General features: G+C 44.5%; 1 protein-coding gene across 3 annotated transcripts in view; it reads right to left on the bottom strand.

The window, feature by feature from the left end:
• Positions 1-13,461: 13,461 nt before the first annotated feature.
• LOC137336102 (uncharacterized) overlaps positions 13,462-22,539 on the bottom strand; it is a 34,614-nt gene continuing 25,536 nt past the window's right edge. For 2 of the 3 annotated variants that reach the window (XM_068001590.1, XM_068001592.1), the window contains exons 8-12: positions 21,626-21,771; positions 18,268-18,451; positions 17,612-17,724; positions 14,096-14,180; positions 13,462-13,867 (exon numbers count right to left, since the gene is read on the bottom strand). In XM_068001590.1, the coding sequence (XP_067857691.1) occupies positions 13,811-13,867; positions 14,096-14,180; positions 17,612-17,724; positions 18,268-18,451; positions 21,626-21,771 (585 nt within the window). In that variant the 3' untranslated portion in view covers positions 13,462-13,810. The remainder of the gene's footprint in view (positions 13,868-14,095; positions 14,181-17,611; positions 17,725-18,267; positions 18,452-21,625; positions 21,772-22,539) is intronic. The other variant, XM_068001591.1, reaches the window with a different exon arrangement.

The raw sequence follows: 22,539 nt of genomic DNA, 5'->3' as shown, positions 1-22,539 counted from the left end.
GAAAAATGAAGACCGACCTCGGCGATTCCCCCAGAGTGCGGGAGGCGGACAAACAGCAGCAGACAGAGCGATCTCTCTGTTGGCCAGGGGCTGCAGAAAACTATTGAGTTTAATACGAATTGCGAACAAAGACACAAACTTTTGAACTGAAGTGACCTGGAGTTCAGTCACTGGTCTGAACTGGCCAGAACCGGTTTGAATTCGTTCTGCTTCTTAGAGGGACAAAGGAGATGTGATGAGACACCAGTCCTTATTTAGAAAAGGAGTAGTGAGCTGATGCGACCTCGCCCCTTGGAACAGAGCCAATCAGGGGATGACACCGACAACTCGAGGAACTTAAAGCCAACCGGAGAAGACAGCATCATTCCAAAAGACAGGCTTGAATTTAAAACTGAAGAATTGCAGGCTTGGTGCCAGTGTGTTTGTGAGGGAGACTCCGGAGACTAACCATCGCAGAAGTAGGGACCCTACGTCAGGGACGTAGAGACTAGGTCAGGGACGTAGAGACGACGTTCGGAGAGAGAGAATGAATCGCCTGGCCAGCGTTATCTCTCCTTTCCCGGTAATATAATATCCTTTCTATTCTGTGACCACTCAGGGAGTGTTAGTCAGAGAAACCGAGTGGATGTGCGTTTAAATCTTAATACTCAGGGGGTGTTAGTCAGGGAAACCGAGTGGGTGTGCGTTTAAATCCTAGTTTGAGGATAAAACTGCATAACCTGCTGTAAACTGCATGCCTATATCTAACCAGACCTATAAGCGGTATGTACATGATCTAATAACGTTAATAAAGCGAATTGAGATTTAAGAGAGAATTGACCATTTCCTCTGTGTACTAAGCCAATAACTGTAACCGGTGACTTCCGGTCAACATCTTTGGCGTCCCTGGGTGGGCTCGAGGATAAATCTGTCCGTTGCGTCAGCGGGAGCCTCGAGGCGAACCGAATTTGGCAAAGTATACAGAGAACAGGAGTTTGGGTTAATTCATAGTTAATAACACAAGATGACGAATAAATGGAAGTCACCAAGCCCTGGGGACTTGGACTGTTTTGATTGGAAGGGACTCCTTCAAAAAGACATAATAGGGAAGTGGCCGCAATACGGGGAGTTTGCGGGTCACATTGGAGACAAGGAAACGCCTGTTGTGGGGGTCCTTTGGAAAATTGCGCAAACAAAGATGTCAGATAGGAAATTTAAAAAGATACAGAAGTCCGTAGCGATCGGATGTTTACTTGAGGAATGGCTAGAATGCCGACAGCAGGCGAGGAGAGGGAGAGAAGAGACTCAGGAAATCCGAGGCGGATTAGAAGTGGAGAATAAAACACTCCGTGAGGAGATCGCCCGCCTTAGTGAGAAAGTCACTGATCTACAGGGACAGAGAAGTGCAGATTTGATGCACATGAACCAATATCAGTTACAGTGCGAAAAATTAACTAATGAGAAGAGTAAGAGAGAGCGAGAAGCCCAAGCAGCTAAAGCTGAGGTGGAGAGATGGAAACAACAATGTAGTGATTTAAAAACTGCTATGAATGTGATTCACAGATCAGCTCAGGAGAAGAGGTGTAGTACTGGCGATCACACAACGTGTCAGAAACTGATAGGGAGGCTGCAAGATCAGCTAGCCGCACAGAGGGGCATATTGTGTGCTTTTGCACCCGAAAGAGGTGCAGAAAGTGGTCGAGGGGATGTAGATTGGGATGATTAAGCAGACAAGGCGGATAGATACAGCAGCGGTGATAGGGAACCTCCACTAGGGGACCCACCGCCAGCATATGCTCCAGAGCAGAAAGAACCGTCTGCCCCAATGGCCCCCCTGGTAACCACCAGAGCACAGATGGAGGAAGATGGCCAGGATATGACATATTCCACCCCACTTGGGGTACAGGAACTGAGGGTTATTGCGAAAGATATTGGAACGTGTGCGCCCGGGGATGATCCCAGGGAGTTGTTCCCAGCGGTCAGGCAACAGAGAGCGATACACGGCTTAGACGATGCTGAGGAAAGGAAATTAATCCTAATGTGCCTACACCCACATATACACTCCGCCCTACCGGAGGAACAAAAACTTGGTAGAGGCACGAATGAGGCCTTAAAGGACCAGGTATTATCTGTCATGGGTGATAACAGAGGGGATCCAGTGTAGGCGCTGATGAGATGCTATCAAAGGAAAGGTGAACACCCCGCTGTATTTTCGGCCCGCATTTGGGCGGTGTTTCAAGGTGTCTATGGTACAGAATTAGATAGGGATAATTTACAGCGGGAGGTTAGGAACCGATGGCTGAGAACATTAGTGTCGCATGGCACTGAGGATTCGAGGAAGGCACTAGATCAGTTTGACCCCGCTGATGACACACATACGGAACCCTGGATAATTAGGAAAATGGTTAGACTATGGGAAATGGAAATACCAAAACGATCCAAGGCATCCGGGGACAGAGCAATGCCTGTTAAAGATCAGGTGATAATTTGGAGAAATGAAGGGAGGGGACCGACTCAGGGGGAACCCCCTCCAGCTTATCAGAGAGTGGGAAGAGATAGAGGTAGAGGCAGAGGAAACTTCTCAGGAACGGGGAGAACTCCAGGCAAGGTGTCCAAATGCTATAACTGTGGCCAAGAGGGACACTTCGCAAGGGACTGCCCGAATACGAAACGAGAGAATGCAGGTCAGGGAAGAAATCAGAGCCGACCCGTGGAAGAGCCGAATAGACCAAGTCCTCAGTGTGATACGATAGAAATATCACCGAGTTCCGGGTTGTACCCCGAACTGCAATGACGGTCTCAGGCCTCTCCGTTATGGGTGTGTGACGCGCGGTTGGATGACATGGGGAGACCCCTAGTGAATGGTAGGGTCAGAGGCCGCCCTCTTACATTCCTTTGGGACACAGGGGGATCCCGAACCACCGTTAACACCACTCAGACCAATGACACAGATTGGAAAATTCAAAACAAAATTATTCTCAGTGGATTCACAGGGCATTCACAAGTGGGATATGTGAGTGTACCGTTGGAAGTCGGTGTGGGATACATAGTTATAGAGCATTCAGTGGTCCTTATTAAATTACCCAGAGAATAAGAACATATATTAGGGAGTGACTATATGGCCAAAGCGGGATTCAGCTTCGACCCTGTTAATTGTATGATTTGGAAAATGCCTTTGGGCATGGGCAGTATAAATCACACACTCGTCCCGGTGGGGGAATATCAGGATAGGATATGCACGATCGGGGAAATGTGGATAGAACCAGGAGAAATGAGTAACGATCGTGAAGTGCAACAGATTATTGTACAAAACTCAATCGTATTTGCCCGACATAAACATGATTGTGGGAAAATGACCGGGAGTTTGTGTATACAAGGTCCAGACCCCAAACCACAGAAGCAGTATGGTTTCCCAAAGCAAGCAGAAGAAGAGATAGAGAAGGTGATACAGAGTCTGCTGCAGCAAGGGATATTAAGACCAATAGCTTCTACTAATAACGCACCTATTTGGCCAGTAAGGAAACCAGACGAGAGCTGGCGACTAACGATAGACTACAGAGAATTCAATAAAGTCACCCCGTTAACAGCGCCTACAGTAGCAACTAGCCCAGAGACCGTAGTTCGACAAAATGAGGATGCGCAGTGGTTTACGGTTTTGGACATAAGTAACGGTTTTTGGTCTATTCCACTGGAGAAAGAATGTCAATATAAATTTGCATTTACTTTCCAAGGACAGCAATATACATGGACCGCCCTGCCGCAGGGGTTTCACAATTCCCCGTCGATATTTCACCAACGGCTGAGGGAAGGGTTAAAAGGATTCTCAAGGCCTGAATGTCTAGTGCAGTATGTAGACGACTTACTCCTACAAACTGAAACCAAGAAGGAACATTATCAACTGCTAAGTGAATTACTGCAGTTGTTACATGACTTGGGATTAAAGATTAACCCTAAAAAAGCTCAGACCATGAAACAAAAAGTTACTTACTTGGGAATGATTCTGACGCCGGGACAAAGGGACATTGACAAACGAAGGGTAGAGACAGTCGGCAGACTCCCTGTTCCGGGGGATGTGAAAGGGTTAAGGTCATTCTTAGGGTTGGTGGGATATTGCAGGGACCATATTGATGGATTCGCCACAAAGGCGGCCCCACTGATGGAATTATTAAAAAAGAATGTGGCCTGGGAGTGGAAAACAGAACACAGCCAGGCCATGACTGATTTAAAGCAAGCACTAGCTGTTGCGCCTGCTTTAAAAAACCCAAATCCAACGGAACCATTTGCATTGGAGGTGGCTATCACAGACACCACCCTCTCGGCAGTTCTGTTACAGGAGACACACGGGAAATTACGACCAGTAGCGTACGCCTCACGTATGCTCTCACCGGTAGAGCAGGGGTATACGGTATGCTGAAGACACTTGCTAGCTGTCTTTTGGGCAGTGCCGCATTTTACTTATATAGTGGGACTAAATCTACTTACAATATTAACAGAACACACCCCAGTACAGTTACTGTTAGATGGAAGGATTAAGGATGGTTCAGTTAGCCAAAATAGAATTGCTAGATGGACATTGTTGCTGCAAGGGAGAAATATCACCGTAAAGGGGGTAAAAAACACCACTATGTTAGCAGACAACTTAGTTTATCAGGGAGAAAAACATGAGTGCCAATTGATGATAGCAAATGACCCCAAGGGCCCATTTGTATCAAAACAAAAAGGAGGGGGTAAGACGGGGCCTGAAAGCAGAAAGACAAAGGAAACAGGAAAGGAAGAACCCTCTTTTAAAATTTTTGTGGATGGCTCTTCATCAGTACAGGATGGGGAAAGGAGAACTGGCTGTGGGATATACATATACCAGCCCACCTCATTCTTGAGTCCAAAGTTTGCCGGTCCCTATGAGATAGTAGACAAAGCTAGCCCATCTGTATACAGGATATTAACGGCACCAGATAAGAGTGGCTGGTACCACATTAATCAGCTAAAGTTGGTAGGAGAAAAACAAGATAATCATCATTGGCATGTGCTGCTCGATGCTAACGATGTTCTGAATTCTGAAGGTCAGGGAGATCAAGAACAGGACCAGCTACTGGTCCAAGAGGAGGTGATTGAACACAAATTTGATACTGTCCGTTCGCATGCAGAGGCGAATCCAGGAACAAAACGAAAGGAACATAAAACAAAAAGGGGGAGTAAGTGGGTTCAAAGAAACGGACGGTTAGAATCTGAAACAAATTGGGAACAGGATTTGGACGGTCTGGCTCAGTATATGGAGAGACTGGACTTATGATAGTACCTAAAAGAAACTGTACATAAGAGCAGAAATTACGCTTGTTTATTCCAGGTCCAGCCTAGAATGAAGGGGATGATGCATTTTGTTGCTATCGGATTGATCGTCATCAGAACTGTGGTTCAACCTGCCTCGGAGCCGTCACGACGAATGAACGTGCCTGAAGCAGTGTCGACGACGGAGGGATATCCCGAGACCAGGGACAACTTTGCTCCGCAGAATAAGACAGTCCGAACCAACAAAGGGAAAAGGGAGGATTTAAGTTTGTATTATACGGGAGTGAATGGGTTAGCGTGTGTAGGAAAGACTTTGGGTATACCGGAGGGAGCGGGAGTACGGTTTTCATGTAACACAGTTCTCGAGGTGACATTATCGGTAATCCCAGAGGGAAATATTATTAATCAATTTGTGGGTCCATTTATGGAGCGACCATCGGCGAGCGACGGTCGAGGTAAAATTATGGTCCACTGGGACCACACTTATGTAAATATTGACTGGAGTAGTGACTCATAAAGGGACATATTACGTTGGGGCGGTGTTTCATATTCCCCAGCACGGAAGCAATTTGACCTATCCGTTAAAAAGAGTTCATAACGTGGGCAAGTATCATGAGGGTACTTGGATCTCTTTGAGCAATCCACCATCTCATGCTATTGTAATGGACGGTGCTGAGAAAGGGGTAGATTTGTCAAAGTGTCACCAAGGAGGGAATCACTGGGCCTGTCCAGAAGAGATAACGAGACAGAGACTTACTAATTGTGGGTTCAGTACTTATGAAAATTGTTCATTTTCCATTTTGCCAGTTAACAACCAGTCCTTTTTACAATACGCCCTTGTGGGACAAACTTATTACATAGCCACAGCGGCTATGAGCTATAACAAAGGATGGAAACAGTGCCCTCTGGAAGGACACAATGTGGCCATTAACAATGTGACCTCAGACTTGGTTGTCGGTGGACATGTTCTGCCTAAGCCAATAATGAGGATGGTAATAAACGAAAACCTCACAGTCCAACGTACCGATATAGACCAAGATCTGTGGAAATATGTTCCTACCGAACTACCATCCATTCCGCACCTGACTGCAGATTGGATGCAAATAGCGGAGGAAGCTAATGAGATAACTCATCAATGGACTAAACACACTAAAATAATTAAAACGCATGCTGATAAAGCAGATGAACTGTTACGGGACCCTGGGTTCTGGAATAAGTTTTGGAATTGGGGATCTAATGTTCAAATACATCCATGGGTCAGGATTTTATCACATGCTGCTGTAATTGTGATTTTATGTGCATTAATACTTGTCATATTCAATGTATATCAGCTTAGAAGGTGGAAAATGAAATTTTGCAACAATTGAGTGTTAGTGCTATAATGAAACAGAAGAAGCGATTATCAAAATAAGGACACTGTGTGAAGTATATTTTATACGCTTCCTTTTTGTATTGTTTATATAAGCATTTATATTGTTTTTTCTATAATCATATGAAATCGCGGATGTAACATGCCCACTGGGGGACAATGACGGCCTCAGGAGTAGTACACAGAAAGGGAGAATAATGATCCTAAGATAGGCATCTTTGGATCAAAAGGGGGGAGATGTTGGCCAGAGGCTGCAGAAGACTGCTGAGCTGAATTCGAAGTGCTAACAAAGACACTGACCTTTTGAACTGAGGTGACCTGGAGTTCAGTCACTGGTCTGAACTGGCCAGAACCGGTTTGAATTCGTTCCGCTTGTTACAGAGACAAAGGGACGGTGATGCTACCTGACCCCTTGGAACAGAGCCAATCAGGGGATGACATCGGTCACTCCAGCAACTTTGAGCCAACCGGAGAAGACAGCATCGTTCGAAAAGACAGACTTGGGGAATAAAAACTGAAGAGTTGCTGGCTTGGGCTCAGTGTGTGTCTTTGTTTGTTTGTGAGCAAGAGAGAGAGTGTGTGTGTGTGTGTTTTTGTTGGTGTGTCTTTGTTTGTGAAGGAGACTCTGGGAGACTCTGGAGGCGAACCCTCGTGGAAGTGAATACCTTACGTCAGGGACGTAAAGACTGCGTCAAGGACGTGGAGACGACGTCGGGAGGAAGAGGGAGAATTGCCTGGCCAGCAGCGTCTCTCCTTTCCGGGCAATATAATATCCTTTCTATTCTGGGACCACTCTGGGAGTGTTGTCAGGAAAACCTAGTGGGTTTGCGTTTAAAGCCTAATACCCGGGGAGTATTACTCAGGAAACTTAGTGGGTGTGCGTTTAAAGCCTAATACCCGGGGAGTATTACTCAGGAAACTTAGTGGGTGTGCGTTTAAATCCTAGTTTGAGTATAAACCTGTATAACCTGCTGTAAACTACATGCCTATATCTAACTAGACGTATAAGCGGTATGTGCATCATCTAATAACGTTAATAAAGCGAATTGAGAATTAAGAGAGAATTGACTCTTCCTCTGTGTCCTAAGCCAAAACCGTTAACCGGTGACTTCCGGTCAACAGGATCCTCTACACTTAAGCAAGAGGTGACAGTCCTTCTCTGGTACAAGTAGTTCCCTTTTATGAAGAAATGGAGAGTGTTGATGAGGATGGTGCGGCTGATGTTGTGTATATGGACTTGTAAAAGGCATTTGATAAAGTGCCACATAATAGACTTGTTAACAAAATTAAAGCCACGGTATTAAAGGGACACTGGCAGCGTGGTTACAAAATTGGCTAAGGAACAGAAAGCAGAGCGTAGTGAACGGTTGTTTTTCAGACTGGAGGGAATTATACAGTGGTGTTCCCCAAGGGCCAGAATTAGGACCACTGCTCTTTTTGATATATATTAATGACCTGGACTTGGGTATTCAGATTATAATTTCAAAGTTTGCAGATGACACGAAACTCGGAAATATAGTAATAAATGAGGAGGATGGTAACAGGAGGACCTAGGCAGACTGGTGAAATGAACAGTCACATGGCAGATGAAATTTAATGCAGAGAAGTGTGAAGTGATAGATTTTGGTAGAAACATAAGAGCATACGAAGTCGGAGCAGGAGTAGCTCATACGGCGCCGCGAGCCTGCTCCGCCATTCAATAACCTCATAGCTGATCTACCTCGACTCCAATTTCCCGCCCGATCCCCATATCCCCTGCGTCTAAAAATCTATCGATCTCAATCTTGAATATACTCAACGACGGAGCATCCACAGCCCTCTGGAATAGATAATTTCAAAGTTTCACAACCCTCTGAGTGACGAAATGTTTCCTCATCTCGGTCCTAAGTAGCTGACATCTTATGCTGAGACTATGACCTCTAGTTCTAGACTCTCCAACCAGGCGAAACAGCGTCTCAGCATATACCCTGTCAAGCCCTTTTAGATTTTTATGCGTTTCAGTGAGATCACCTCTAATTCTTCTAAATTCCAGAGAATATTGGACCATTCTTCTCAATCTCTCCTCACAGGACAACCAGGAATCAATCTGGTGAACCTTCGTTGCACCCCCTCTAAGGCAAGTACATGCTTCCTTAGGGAAAGATACCAAAACTGTACACAGTACTCCAGGTTTCGTCTCACCAGAGTCCTATATAATTGCAGCAAGACCCCCTTATTATTATACTCCAAACGCCTTGCAATAAAATACAATTTGCTTTCCTAATTGCTTGCTGTGCCTGCATGTTAATTTTCTGTGATTCGTCGACAAGAACACCCAAATCCCTCTGACTACCAACATTTCTTAGTCTCTCGCCTTTTAACAAATCTTCTGTTTTTGTATTCTTCCTACCAAAATGGATAATTTCACATTTCCCCACATTATACTCCATCTACCACCTTGCCCACTCACTTAACCTGTCTATGTGCTTCTGCAAACCCATTGCATCTTCCTCATAGCTTACTTTCTCACCTAGATTTGTATCGTCAGCAAACTTGGATACATTACGCTCGGTCCCCTCATCTAAGTCATTAATATAGATTGTAAACAGCTGAGGACCAAGCATTGTTCCTTGCGGCACCCCACTGGTTACAGCCTGCCAACCCGAAAATGACCCGTTTGTTTACACGCTCTGTTTTCTCTCCGTTAACCAATCCTCAATCCATGCTAATATAGTACCCTGAATCCCATGAGCCTTAATCTTGTGTAACAGCCTCTTGTGTAGCACCTGATCAAATGCATTTTGAAAATCGAAATCCACTGGTTCCCCTTACCAACCCGAGTAGTTACACCGTCAAAAAACTAATAGATATGTCAAACACGATTCCCCTTTCATAAAACCGCGTTGACTCTGCGTAATCATATTATGATTTTCTAAGTGCCCTGTTACTCCGCCTTTAATAATGGATTCTAGTATTTTTCCTACCACCGATGTCAGGCTAACTGGCCTATAGTTCTCTATTTTCTCTCTCCCCTCTTTCTTGAAAGCAAGGCTACATTTGCTATATTTCAATCCACGGGGACAGTTCTCGAATCTCCTGCTACAAACTCTCTAACCCTCCCCCAACCCGTGCTATCAATTTTTACCAGTCCTCTTCCCCAAATCCTCATTAACTTTGCCTGCTCCGCGACTCCCTCTCATTCTCTGCCAGGTCCCTCCACCCTACCCCCATGCCGACTTATTCTCTTCCAACTCCCCGAATCCACCTAATTCTCCACTAGCTACCATGGTCTCCCTTATTTTTTGCCAGCTCCCTGATACCCCCTTATTCACTGTCACATCCCCGAGTTCCGCTCATTGTCTACCAGCTCCCCGGTTCCCTTCAATCTCACTGGACCCCTTTCGTTTCCTGCCAGCTCCCAGTCCCCGCATTCTCTGCTAGCTCCCCGAGTACCCCACATTCTTTGCCAGCTCCACGCACCTCTACTCTCAGTTATCTCCCCGCCCCTCTCCTCCCTGTTAGCTCCCCGCCCCTCTCCCCTCTCTTATCTCCCTGCCCCTCTCCTCTCTGTTATCTCCTCGCCCCTCTCCTCTCTGTTATCTCCCTGCCCCTCTCCTCTCTGTTAGCTACCCGCCCCTCTCCTCTTTGTTAGCTCCCCGCCCCTCTCCTCTCTGTTATTCCCCGCCCCACTCCTCTCTATTATCTCCCTGCCCCTCTTCGCTCCGTTATCTCGCTGCCCCTCTCCTCTCTGTTAGCTCCCCGCCCCTCTCCTTTCGCTCCCGCCTCTCTCCTTTCTGTTAGCTTCCCGCTTCTCCATTTCTTTGTGATCTCCTCACCTGCTGCATCCTTTTTCATTTTGCTGTGGACAGATTATTCCCCGCAGGAGCATTGAATGGTACAGGTCAGTAAATAACCCCATGTGGTCCCATCTGATGGGAAATTGTGTCTGTAAAATCCCATCTCCCTCCTCACCCATCATTCTCCTGTATTCAATTTCTACCCAGAGATTTATCCAACTGTTGAATTTGTTCATAAAGCGCCCACCTGCCGCCCTCCATTCCATACACTCACCGACCGCAGTATAAAGTAGTTAAATATAGGAGATTAAACAGATTCCCTTGAAGTTTGTGACCAGTTTTGTCCTACCCTCTTGACAGGTTGCCCTCCCAACTGCCCATTCTCGGGGTGAGATTTCAGGCAATTAGTGTCAACATCATTTGATCTGATCCTCTCGTTACCCGAAATACACCTAGCGGCAATCATCGGATACCCGTGAGCAACATGAACTCCTGGGCAATTCTCCACAGTTTTGAACTCCAAGGCCAATAGCATCAGTCCCTGCTCCCATCCATGGCTGAGATCAATTAATTCAGCACAGCGGTGGAACAGAGCCAAGAGTTTAGAGTTCACGTGGCTGAGTTTGCAGTCGCCTTCATCATCTGATCTGTTAATAATATATTCCTGCAAAAATCAGGCACTTACATATAATATAATGAAAATCAAACTTCATTGACTGCTAAATGGAGAACTATATTCGGTGTGAGGATTGAATTAAATGGCGCTCCCATTGTCCCATCACCTTCGAAATGGAAACTGTTCTAACCGAGTTCTGAAATGACTGTGAATCATTGTAAAACTCAGTAAGCTCACTGTAGTTTGCATCCATTCTAGTGGGATGTACATTTGCACTGCTGGTGGCCAGACACCAATCATTGCTGATCCTCTATCTCCACACCCAGAGGCAGAAGCATTGCACGTTTAAGACTGGGCAGACCCTTGGTTCTGAAAAATGAGAGTAAACCCTCTGCCATTTATCATGCCTAAGGCAAGTCGTTATACAGAAAAATAATATTTCGGGATAGAGTATATGAATTTTTTGAGACAGGACATGTGGTAAGTGTAGCATGCTTGGGAGGGAGAGGTGACGTTCGACCGATGGTTCCCAATGTTTTTCACCGCTGGGGTTTTCCTCGCCTCATGTCTGGGTCTGTTGTAAACTCATTGATAGAGAATGATTGCCATGATTCGTAAACAACTCCATTATCAATGTATGATACGGCGACCAGGATGGCAGAAGACGAACTAGATGGACTTTGGTCTTTTTTTCGTCCAGCAATTCCTATGTTCCTATGTTATCACCATGAATAATAGAAACTAAACTGCATTTTGTAACCAAAACTGCTCTCTGTTACAGAACTGTACTGTAGTTTGTTGCAGAATTGAGCCACGCTATTACCAGAAGTAAACCAAACACTATCACCAGAATTGAATCATATTCTATTACCTGCGGCGAGTTGCAGCCGTCTTACCAGACCTGAGCCATCCACTATTAAAGAACTACGCTGCACTGTGAAGAGAATCGAACTGTATTCTGTTACTTGCACTAACCACGCTTTGTTTCCAGAATATAGCATTAGTTTTTTTTCCCCAGAACTGTGTCATACTCTTATCAGAACCGAACCAAACTGTTACCGGAACTAACCACACTTTGTTACCAGAACTAAGCAGCACGCAGTTATAAAATGCATTTTTTTTGGAAATAGGCGCCTCTTCATGTCTGAATACATGTGGTGCAGGTGTTATTATCTGGCAACATGGGAACATAGGAACAGGAGTAGGCCATTCAGCCCCTCGTGCCTGCTCCGCCATTTGAGAAGATCATGGCTGATCTGTGATCTAACTCCATATACCTGCCTTTGGCCCATATCCCTTAATACATTTGGTTGCCAAAAAGCTATCGATCTCAGATTTAAATTTAGCAATTGAGCTGGTATCAATTGCCGATTGTGGAAGAGAGTTCCAAACTTAAACCACCCTTTGGGTGTAGAAATGTTTTCTAATCTCGCTCCTGAAAGGCCTGGCTCTAATTTTTAGACTGTGCCCCCTGCTCCTAGAATCCCCAACCAGCGGAAATAGTTTCTCTCCATCCACCCTATCTGTTCCCCTTAATATCTTATAAACTTCGATCAGATCACCCCTTAACATTCGAAACTCCAGAGAATACAACCACAATTTGTGTAATCTCTCCTCGTAACTTAACCCTTGAAGTCCAGGTATCATTCTAGTAAACCTACGGTGCACTCCCTCCAAAGCCAATATGTCCTTCCAAAGGTGCGGTGCCCAGAACTGCTCACATTACTCCAGGTGCGGTCTAACCAGGGTTTTGTATAGCTGCACCATAACTTGTGCCCCCTTATACTCCAGTCCTTTAGATATAAAGGCCAGCATTCCATTAGCCTTCTTGATTATTTTCTGCACCTGTTCATGACACTTCAATGATCTATGTACCTGAACCCCAAGTCCCTTTGGACATCCACTGTTTTTAACTTTTTACCATTTAGAAAGTACCCTGTTCTATTCTTTTTTGATCTAAAGTGGATGATCTCACATTTGTGTACATTGAATTCAATTTGCCACAGTTAAAAGCACATCTCATCATTATACTTCCTCAGAAAGACTGTTTGACTCCTGATTTAATTCAGCGAGTTTAGGCGACTGAATGAGAAATTATAATTAATCAGAATAATGATCTTCCTTTCAGAACCAACAAAACAAATGGTCCACATTAATGTGTGGACAATGACCAGGGAATCCGAGATGAATGATTCCCAGGGTTTGAGATTACGTGACTGAAACATGTGCTTAGCTGTCGATACGGGGGTTTTGCAACACAAGGCCCAAGTAATCTGCTGAGGATCCTGAGATGACATTTCTCAATCCCTGCCTCCAACAATCTATATATGTAAAATAAAACTTTGGCCTCATCCAATTACTACACCTTGATTCATGGTCTCATTTTCTCACCTTTTGATAGCTGTGTAGTGTCTTGCTTTATATCGGTCAGAGCGAACGCGGTAAAGAGTCCCACAGTTTTCAGTATCTGAGACCAATGAATTAGAACTTGGAGACAGTACGACGATTCATGAGTCCAAAGCAATGGGGATACAGGGAGGAGGAAGAGTGTGTCGGATGGAGCATTAGAAGCACACTAAGGGAAGGCTGGGTGTAACACATACAACAGATAGGTAGATATGTGGGAACTTGCTCCATAGGTTGTCCTAGGCAGCTGCAAGTAGCTGCTTCAGTCCTGCTGGAAGCTTAATTAGTCACAGGTTGTCACGGAAACGCAGCGTTAGAAATCTCACCATATTATTATCTCAAGGGAGGCTCTTTCCAAAGTTCTACTGCTGATCAGTTTTAGCTCATGTCCTGTTCGGAGACGCACTGATGGAGATACATCTCATAGAGCTGTGTCTGCAACAGGGAAAAGAGAGCCCTCCGTTTTAATAAAGGAGATCCAGTAGTGAATTTATATCAAACACTGGACTGCCTAGTTGCAATCATTGTCGAGATACAGAGATGTACATACAGAAGGTAAATACAGGACCTGCAAAGGCCAATGCAATGCAAATGTAGATGTACAAATGAACGCTGATCGAGTTTTAAAATCAGTTAACGGGCGGGGAGACAGATGAATTTTACCTTTTTCTGAACCACAACACGTTGGACGTAATCAAGTTTTGCCTCTAGTTTCTTTTTATCCTTCCTCGATAGGGTAGTTTTGGTGCTGAAAAATAGAGACAACAATTCAGCAGAGCCCAAGATGCAATTTGTGGAAGAGCAGTTTCCATTTCTCCTCAATTGTAAACTACCTTTTTTTTACATGTGCAAACTGCAACTACAGAATTCTTCCTAAGAAAACATCAGAGGTATATTGTGTCTCATAATCTTGTGTAATCACCTTAAGCAAATACTTGCATTTACATCCCATCTCTCGGCAGAACATTAGAAGTGAGATTTTTTTTGTGATTAGATCCCAGAAATAACAATCGACAATTGGTATGTTTGCAGTGGTGTTGGGTGACTGTGCAATGTTGGCAATGACGGGAGAATCCGCTGGTCATCTCGCCAAGGCTTCTTCGACAGCACCTCCCAAACCCGCGACCTCTACCACCTAGAAGGACAAGGGCAGCAGGCGCATGGGAACAACACCACCTGCACGTTCCCCTCCAAGTCACACACCATCCCGACTTGGAAATATATCGCCGTTCCTTCATTGTCGCTGGGTCAAAATCTTGGAAATCCCTTCCTAACAGCACTGTTGGAGAACCGTCACCACACGGACTGCAGCGGTTCAAGAAGGCGGCTCTCCACCACCTTCTCGAGGGCAACTAGGGATGGGCAATAAATGCCGGCCTTGCCAGCGACGCCCACATCCCGTGAACGAATAAAAAAAAAAAAAAAATAGGGTCATGGGGTCTTCAACGTCCACCTGAATCCACTGGGACAGGTAGATGGTTCTCACTGAAGGCCCGAATTTCTCAGCTGAGATTATGGGCTTGAGCAATGGGACTTCAACAAAGGCCATCTGGTTTGGAGCTGAGGTTATTTCCAACGGAACCACATTGGCTGAGTATAAAGGCTTTCCTTTCACGTGAGGCCCATAAAACTGTTCGGTTTATGATAACTGTCCTCTAAAAATCAACAATATGTATATTTAGAGTGACCAATAAAATGTATAATGTACATAGGAACATAGGAACAGGAGTAGGCCATTCAAACCCTCGTGCTTGCTCCGCCATTTGATAAGATCATGGCTGATCTGTGATCTAACTCCATATACCTGCCTTTGGCCCATATCCCTCAATACCTTTGGTTGCCAAAAAGCGATCCATCTCACATTTAAATTTAGCAATTGAGCTAGTATCATTGTGTGTAGAAATGTTTTCTAATCTCGCTCCTGAAAGGTCTGGCTCTAATTTTTAGACTGTGCCCCCTACTCCTAGAATCCCCAACCAGCGGAAATAGTTTCTCTCTATCCACCCTATCTGTTCCCCTTAATATCTTATAAACTTCGATCAGATCACCCCTTAACATTCGAAACTCCAGAGAATACAACCACAATTTGTGTAATCTCTCCTCGTAACTTAACCCTTGAAGTCCGGGTATCATTCTAGTAAACCTACGCTGCACTCCCTCCAAGGCCAATATGTCCTTCCGAAGGTGCGGTGCCCAGAATTGCTCACAGTACTCCAGGTGCGGTCTAACCAGGGTTTTGTATAGCTGCAGCATAACTTCTGCCCCCTTGTACTCTAGTCCTCCAGATATAAAGGCCAGCATTCCATTAGCCTTCTTGATTATTTTCTGCACCTGTTCATGACACTTCAATGATCTATGTACACGACCCCGAAGTCCCTTTGGACATCCACTGTTTTTAACTTTTTACCATTTAGAAAGTACCCTGTTCTATACTTTTTTGATCCAAAGTGGATGACCTCATATTTGTCGACACTGAATTCCATTTGCCACAGTTTTGCCCATTCACCTAATCTATCAATATCGCTTTGTAATTTTATGTTTTCATCTACACTGCTTACAATGCCACCAATCTTTGTGTCATCGGCAAACTTAAATATGAGACTTTCTATGCCTTAATCTAAGTCGTTAATAAATATTGTGAATAATTTTAGCCCCAAGATAGATCCCTGCGGGACTCCACTAGTTACATCCTGCCAATGTGAGTACCTTCCCATTATCCCTACTCTCTGTGTCCTTTCGCTCAGCCAACTTCCTAACCAAGTCCGTACTTTTCCCTCGATTCCATGAGCTTCTATCTTAGCTAACAGTCTCTTATACTTACAGTGACCCTTAAACCTTAAATATATATACCTTTGAGTGATCCTTAAACTGTGTTTTGCATTTACATAAAACGACACTTAAAATGTAGAATGTTTTACCGCACTGTGAATCTTAACCTGTCCAATGTACATATGGTAGAGTGATCCATAAAGCGTACAATGTAAATTCTTATACTGAGCATTAAACTGTATACAGTTATGCCATAATATAATCTCCAAACGCTGCAATGTATTTACTTAGAAGCAACCTTAAACTGTAAAATATATATACCTGGGAGTGATCTCTGAACTTCACAATGAATATATCATAAGCTTACCCATAAACTGTACAGTGTATGTAGAGTTGCCCATCAACTGTACAGAGTATATATAGATATACCCATAAACGGTACAGTGTTTATAAAGTTACCCATGAACAGTACAATACATATAGAGTTACCCATAAACTGTATCGTGTATGTAGAGTAACCCATCAATAGTACAATGTATATATAGTTACCCATAAACTCTACAGTATGTATAGAGTTACCCATAAACTGTACAGTACGTATAGAGTTACCCCTTAAGTGCACAATGTACAGAGTTAGCCAAAGGAGTAGTGTTTATAGATTTACCCATAAAGTGTACAATGTGTATAGAGTTACCCAGGAACTGTAGAGTGTAAATAGATTTACCCATCAACTGGAAAGTGTACATAGAGTTACCCATAATCTGTACAGTGTATATGGAGTTACATATGAACTGTACAGTGTATCTAGAGGCCATATCTGAAAAGTGATGAGTGGCCGAGTTGTTTGCAAGGATACACAGAAATCTGCCCCTCTGTGGCATGAGGAGCGAAGGTTCGACTTGTGAGAACAACTGATGTACGGAGCAAGGCAGAATTTGGGGAGGGGAGATGTTAATCTAAAGGCGAGGGAGTCGGAAAATTGTCAGGAAGTTTGTGAGGAAACTAGGCAAGAGTTTATTTTTCCTCATGGATGGATGGTGAGAATGGGAATGTTGACAGTGGATCAGGGGTGAGTACGGCAAATGAGACTAGAAAGTGTTCAGACTTAACCTTTTTGTTCAGATGTTGAGAGGTCATGAAGGATGTCTCTGTCTCCTTCGGTCTCTTTAAATAGATCTCTTTATCTTTCTCTGTGTATTTTCTGTCTTTCTGTTTCTACCCCTGCCTCTGACTCCCCATCTCTCTCTGAGTGTCTCTGATTCTATACCTGTCTCTCTCTTTCTGTTTTTCTCTCCTAGCTTACATAGTTTATGTTTGAGTGACACGGTATGTTTCTCACAGGGTGGAAATCTCATTCCTAAGTGTGTAACAGTTGTCAGGAGTCAGGAGTAAGAATAATGTTCATGTTACCTGGAGTAGGATTTTGAAAGGAACAGCGAAACGAACGTGAATCCAATCAGCAGGATCAGGGCCAGAAGGTAGCTGTCCCCAGTTAGCCAGTTCCAGGTTGTAGATACGCACCACTAGCCAGAAGAGAAGAAAAAAAAAAGTATATTGACCGGGTTGCATACAGAGTAAAGCTCCATCTCCAGTGTGCCATCTAAAAGTCCCAGGACAGGTACAGTACGGGTTAGATAGAGTAAATCTCCCTCTAAACTGTCCTATCAAGCACACCCTGGGCAAGTACAGCACCGTTAAATTCAGAGTTAAGCTCCCTCTACACTGTCCCATCAAACACTCCCAGGGTAGGTACAGTACCGGTTAGGTACAGAGTAAAGCGACCTCCACACTGTCCCATCAAACAGTCCAAGGGCATCTACGGCACGGGTTAGATAGAGAGTAAAACTCCCTCCACACTGTCCCATCAAATACTGAGAGGACAGGTGCAGCACATATTAGATATAAAGTAAAGCTCCTATATTGTCCCATCAAACAGTCAGAGGACAGGTACAACACTGGTCAGGTAAAGGGTAGTGCACCTTCCACACTGTCCCATCAAACAGATAGGCCGCTAGCACTGACGGACTCTGACTGTTTATACTCAGGATATTAAAAGAGAGCCATACCGCCCAGATCTGCGAAATGTTGGCCATGTCCTCTCCCATAATATCGTTGAGGCTTTCTCTTGATGTGTTGGAAATGATGAAACTTGTCAGCAGTGAGAGTGGTACGAGGTATGCCAAGGAGCTGAAGAACATTCGCTTGATCCAGGCTGACCTGTTCTTAGATGCTTGTTCGCTGAAATGAAAGCTGCAATCACTGTCTTAAGTAACTGGCGGCAAACAGCTTCCTAACCTCCACCAAATTACTGTAATAATGGTCACTTAGCACCGCATGACACCAGAAATCAACACCAGTGATCCGAAACTGGAGCATTTCTTAATATCTGAGTTCATCTGCCCATACTACACCTTCATCTCATTTACACTCAATGGAAGTGGAATTGGACATGGGCAGGGATACAAAACAGGTGGAAACGAATTTTCCGCCCATTATATTCCCCGCGCGATTTTGCCTTTCATTGACTTCCTGGTGTTTAATAGACGGCTAATTCAATATCGTTCATTTTACGCCATCGCCAGAGTTTAAATTATCCAACGCCACACCCACCCTGAATTCTTAATTCCTTAGCAGTCCTACCCTCTCTAACTATTTGTTTATACTTTATATATACATAAAACCCCTTACTATTTGCGTTCCAATTATCTGCTATCCTTTTTGTAATATTCCATTTTAGCCTTTCCAATCTCCCTTTAAAATCCCACACTAGCCTTTCTCTAATTCCTTATTTTTAATATCGTTAGCCCAAACTTTATTGGATGTCTCTGTTTTAAGTTTCAGTTGACTTTTAATGGGGGATAATTTTAATTTTGGCCAATAGTGCAAAATGGGGGCTAACGAAGCGACCGCCCGTTTTCCATCTCTCCTGATTGACTTCAATAGGAATGGAAATAGGGCGGGGCGTAAAACAGGCGGCCGAAACAAACTCACCAGTTTACACTAATGCTCACGGTAAAATTACTCCCTATCTTGATGCACTCCTTTCTCCTTTTAGTAATGTATTTATTTGAACTCTCTACCTCATATTTCAATATTCTCACTGCTGACCTATTTCCCCTTTTGTCAACTTTCTTGCTCAGGTAGTTTTGGACAGATCCATTTTTATTGATCTGTTGCTGCAGTTCCAAGAAGTTTTCTCAACTTTGACCAGGTGTATTACGTTTATTCCCGTCTACCTTGGGATTGCTAAAACGTCCCAACATTAATGACTGGTTGTTATTACATTATCGCTCTGAACTGGTTGCTGTTCCCCCCTCTATCTCATAGGTTTAATGTTTTGTAGTTCACATCGAGAATTGTACCATAGCCCTTCATATTCCTTAAGTTTATCCACTTAAATTCTGTCTCATTGCATCGTCTAGGATATCACTACGTTCTATCGTTATTACAGAATCCTTCGCTAGCACTGCCTCACCACCACCTTTCCCCCTCCATTTCTCAAACTTTAACCATATAGCGCCTTTAACCCAGTAAAATGTCCCAGGGCGCGGCACAGGAGCGTAATCAGACAAAAATTGGCAACGAGACAAAGAAGGACATATTAGGATAGCTGATCAAAAGTGGTAGCTTTTAAGGAGTGGCTTAAAGGAAGAGAGAGGTGGAGAGGCGGCGAGGATTAGGGAGGGAATTCCAGAGCTTAGGATCTTCACAGCTGAAGACACGGCCGACAATGGTGCGGCGAAGGAGGTGGGACATGCGCAAAAGTGGCAAGTAACATTCACGCCAGGAAAGTGCCAGGCAATGAGCATCTCCAACAAGAGAGAGTCTAACCACGTCCCCTTGACATTCAACGGCATTACCATCGCTGAATCCCCCACCATCAACATCCCAGGGGTCACCATTGACCAGAAACTTAACTGGACCAGCCACATAAACACTGTGACCACAAGAGCATGCCAAAGGCTGGGTATTCTGCGGAGAGTGACTCACCTCCTCACTCCCCAAAGCCTTTCCACCATTAACAAGGCACAAGTCAGGAGTGTGATGGAATACTCTCCACTTGCCTGGATGAGTGCAGCTCCAACAACACTCAAGAAGCTCGACACCACCCAGGACAAAGCAGCCCGCTTGATTGGCACCCCATCCACCACCCGAAGCATTCACTCCCTTCACCACCTGCGCACCGTGGCTGCAGTGTGTACCATCCACAGGATGCGATGCAGCAACTCGCCAAGGCTTCTTCGACAGCACCTCCCAAACCCACGACCTCTACTACCTAGAAGGACAAGAGCAGCAGGCACATGGGAACAACACCACCTGGACGTTCCCCTCCAGGTCACACACCATCCCGACTTGGAAATACATCGCCGTTCCTTCATCGTCGCTCGGTCAAAATCCTGGAACTCCCTTCCTAACAGCACTGTGGGAGAACCTTCACCACACGGACTGCAGCGATTCAAGAAGGCGGCTCACCACCACCTTCTCAAGGGCAATTAGGGATGGGCAATAAATGCCGGCCTCGCCAGCGACGCCCACATCCCATGAACGAATAAAAAAAGGGGCCAGAAGGAGGAACACAGAGATCTCGGGGGGTTATAGGGCTGAACGAGGTTACAGAGATAAGGATGAGCGAGTTGATGGAGGGATTTGAACATGAGGATGTTCATATTAAAATCGAAGTATTGCTGGACCGGGAGCGAGCACAGGTATAATGAGTTAACGGAACTTGTTACGAGTTAGGATATGGGCAGCAGCGTTTTGCATGAGCTGAAGTGCATAGACTGTGGAAGATCAGAGACCGGCCAGGAGAGCGTTCGAATCGTCGAACCTGGAGGTAAGAAAAGCACGGATGAAGATTTAAGCAGTAGATGGATGAGTCAGGGGCGAAACCTGGAATATTCAGCAATCTGTCCGGTCCAAATCTCAGATATGCTCGCGTAACATTTACATCCAATCCCTCCATAGTTATTAATGCTTCAAAGTCCAATTTTGTTTTGAAAGCTTTGTACATCCACTTACACATAACTCAAACCTGACTCCAGGTTTTACGTCCTCCATGCTTCAATTCTCTTCCTTGGTAACTGAGTTACGTTCTCAATACATTTTGGATAAAAAGTGTCATCCGATTGCTCTTCTTGCTCCTAATTCCCCGATTCTACCTCGTGTGCCTTGGTATATGAACAGTTCACAATAATCTCTGTCACCTCCCCACATAAACTTGAAATCTTCGATTAAATCACCTTGAAGTATCATATTTTCTGAAGAAAACAAACCCAACTTTCCGAACATGATAAAGAACCCCATGCCGTCCTCAATTATAATATCATTTTTCTGTAACTGTTCCTGACAATGTTGTTTATCCCCATCATTGTTTCCCCAGTCTTACTGCAATTGTCCTGAACACAACACACACTAAAGCCTCACCTGCTCTCTTCGAGTTTGCACCTGCTTGAGTGGATGATCAGCTCGCAGTCCTTCTCCAGCTGGTTCAGCGTGTTCTGAACTCTCTGGTTTATGGCCTTTTCTATTGTCGTGCACACCTCTTGGATCTGATTCACACAACGTGTTGGCTGCCAATCCAATGGACATAAGAGAATCAACTGATTCCTTAGTGGCATCTCATACCCAAAGCTACTCTGAGCATTCTCTTATCCACGTTGATGATTGAACTGATAATTCGGCGAGCTCCCTGCCTCCTGACTGTATTGAACTGATGATTAATGGCATTGTTTTCTACTCTAACTGAATGGGGGTAATTTGAACTTTTGGCAATTGTGTGAAAATGGCGACATTGGTTCGATATTGGATGGCTGCCATGGAAAGGAAAGTCAGGAGAGTTGTGCAACGAGCTGCCGATCAGACATCGCCCGTTCGACACTAACGCTCAAATTTAAAATTACCCCAATCTTTCTATGGACGCCAGAATACAAAGGTTCCCGGCCGACATGACCATCCCTTTCGTCCCAGTATCCACTGTTTTTTCAAACCCAAATTTGACGATGTTTGACCATTCCTTATTCTGCTCTACCGCTCTTTTCAACCTCCGTATAATCCTTGTGCCCTCGCCTAGGCTTTTCAATAAAAGCGGAGTTATTTGACATTCTCAATTAGGATACACATACGAATATACCTAAAAGTTGTCTAAAGGTCCTTAGATTGATAAAGCCCACCCCACAGACACATTGCAGCCAACGGACAATATCGACCTCCTCCTAGTCATAGTCTCCTGGGAAAGGCAAAACACAGAAAAAGAACTGATATCAATTTCGGAAAACTCAGTGAAATTCTTCTCTGACCCTCTAAGGTAATCGAGGAAAGCTCCAGGAGACCACAACAAT

This window comes from Heptranchias perlo, chromosome 20, assembly GCF_035084215.1.
Source record: "Heptranchias perlo isolate sHepPer1 chromosome 20, sHepPer1.hap1, whole genome shotgun sequence".
Taxonomy (NCBI): domain Eukaryota; kingdom Metazoa; phylum Chordata; class Chondrichthyes; order Hexanchiformes; family Hexanchidae; genus Heptranchias; species Heptranchias perlo.
This window is presented reverse-complemented; position numbering and strand designations above follow the sequence as displayed.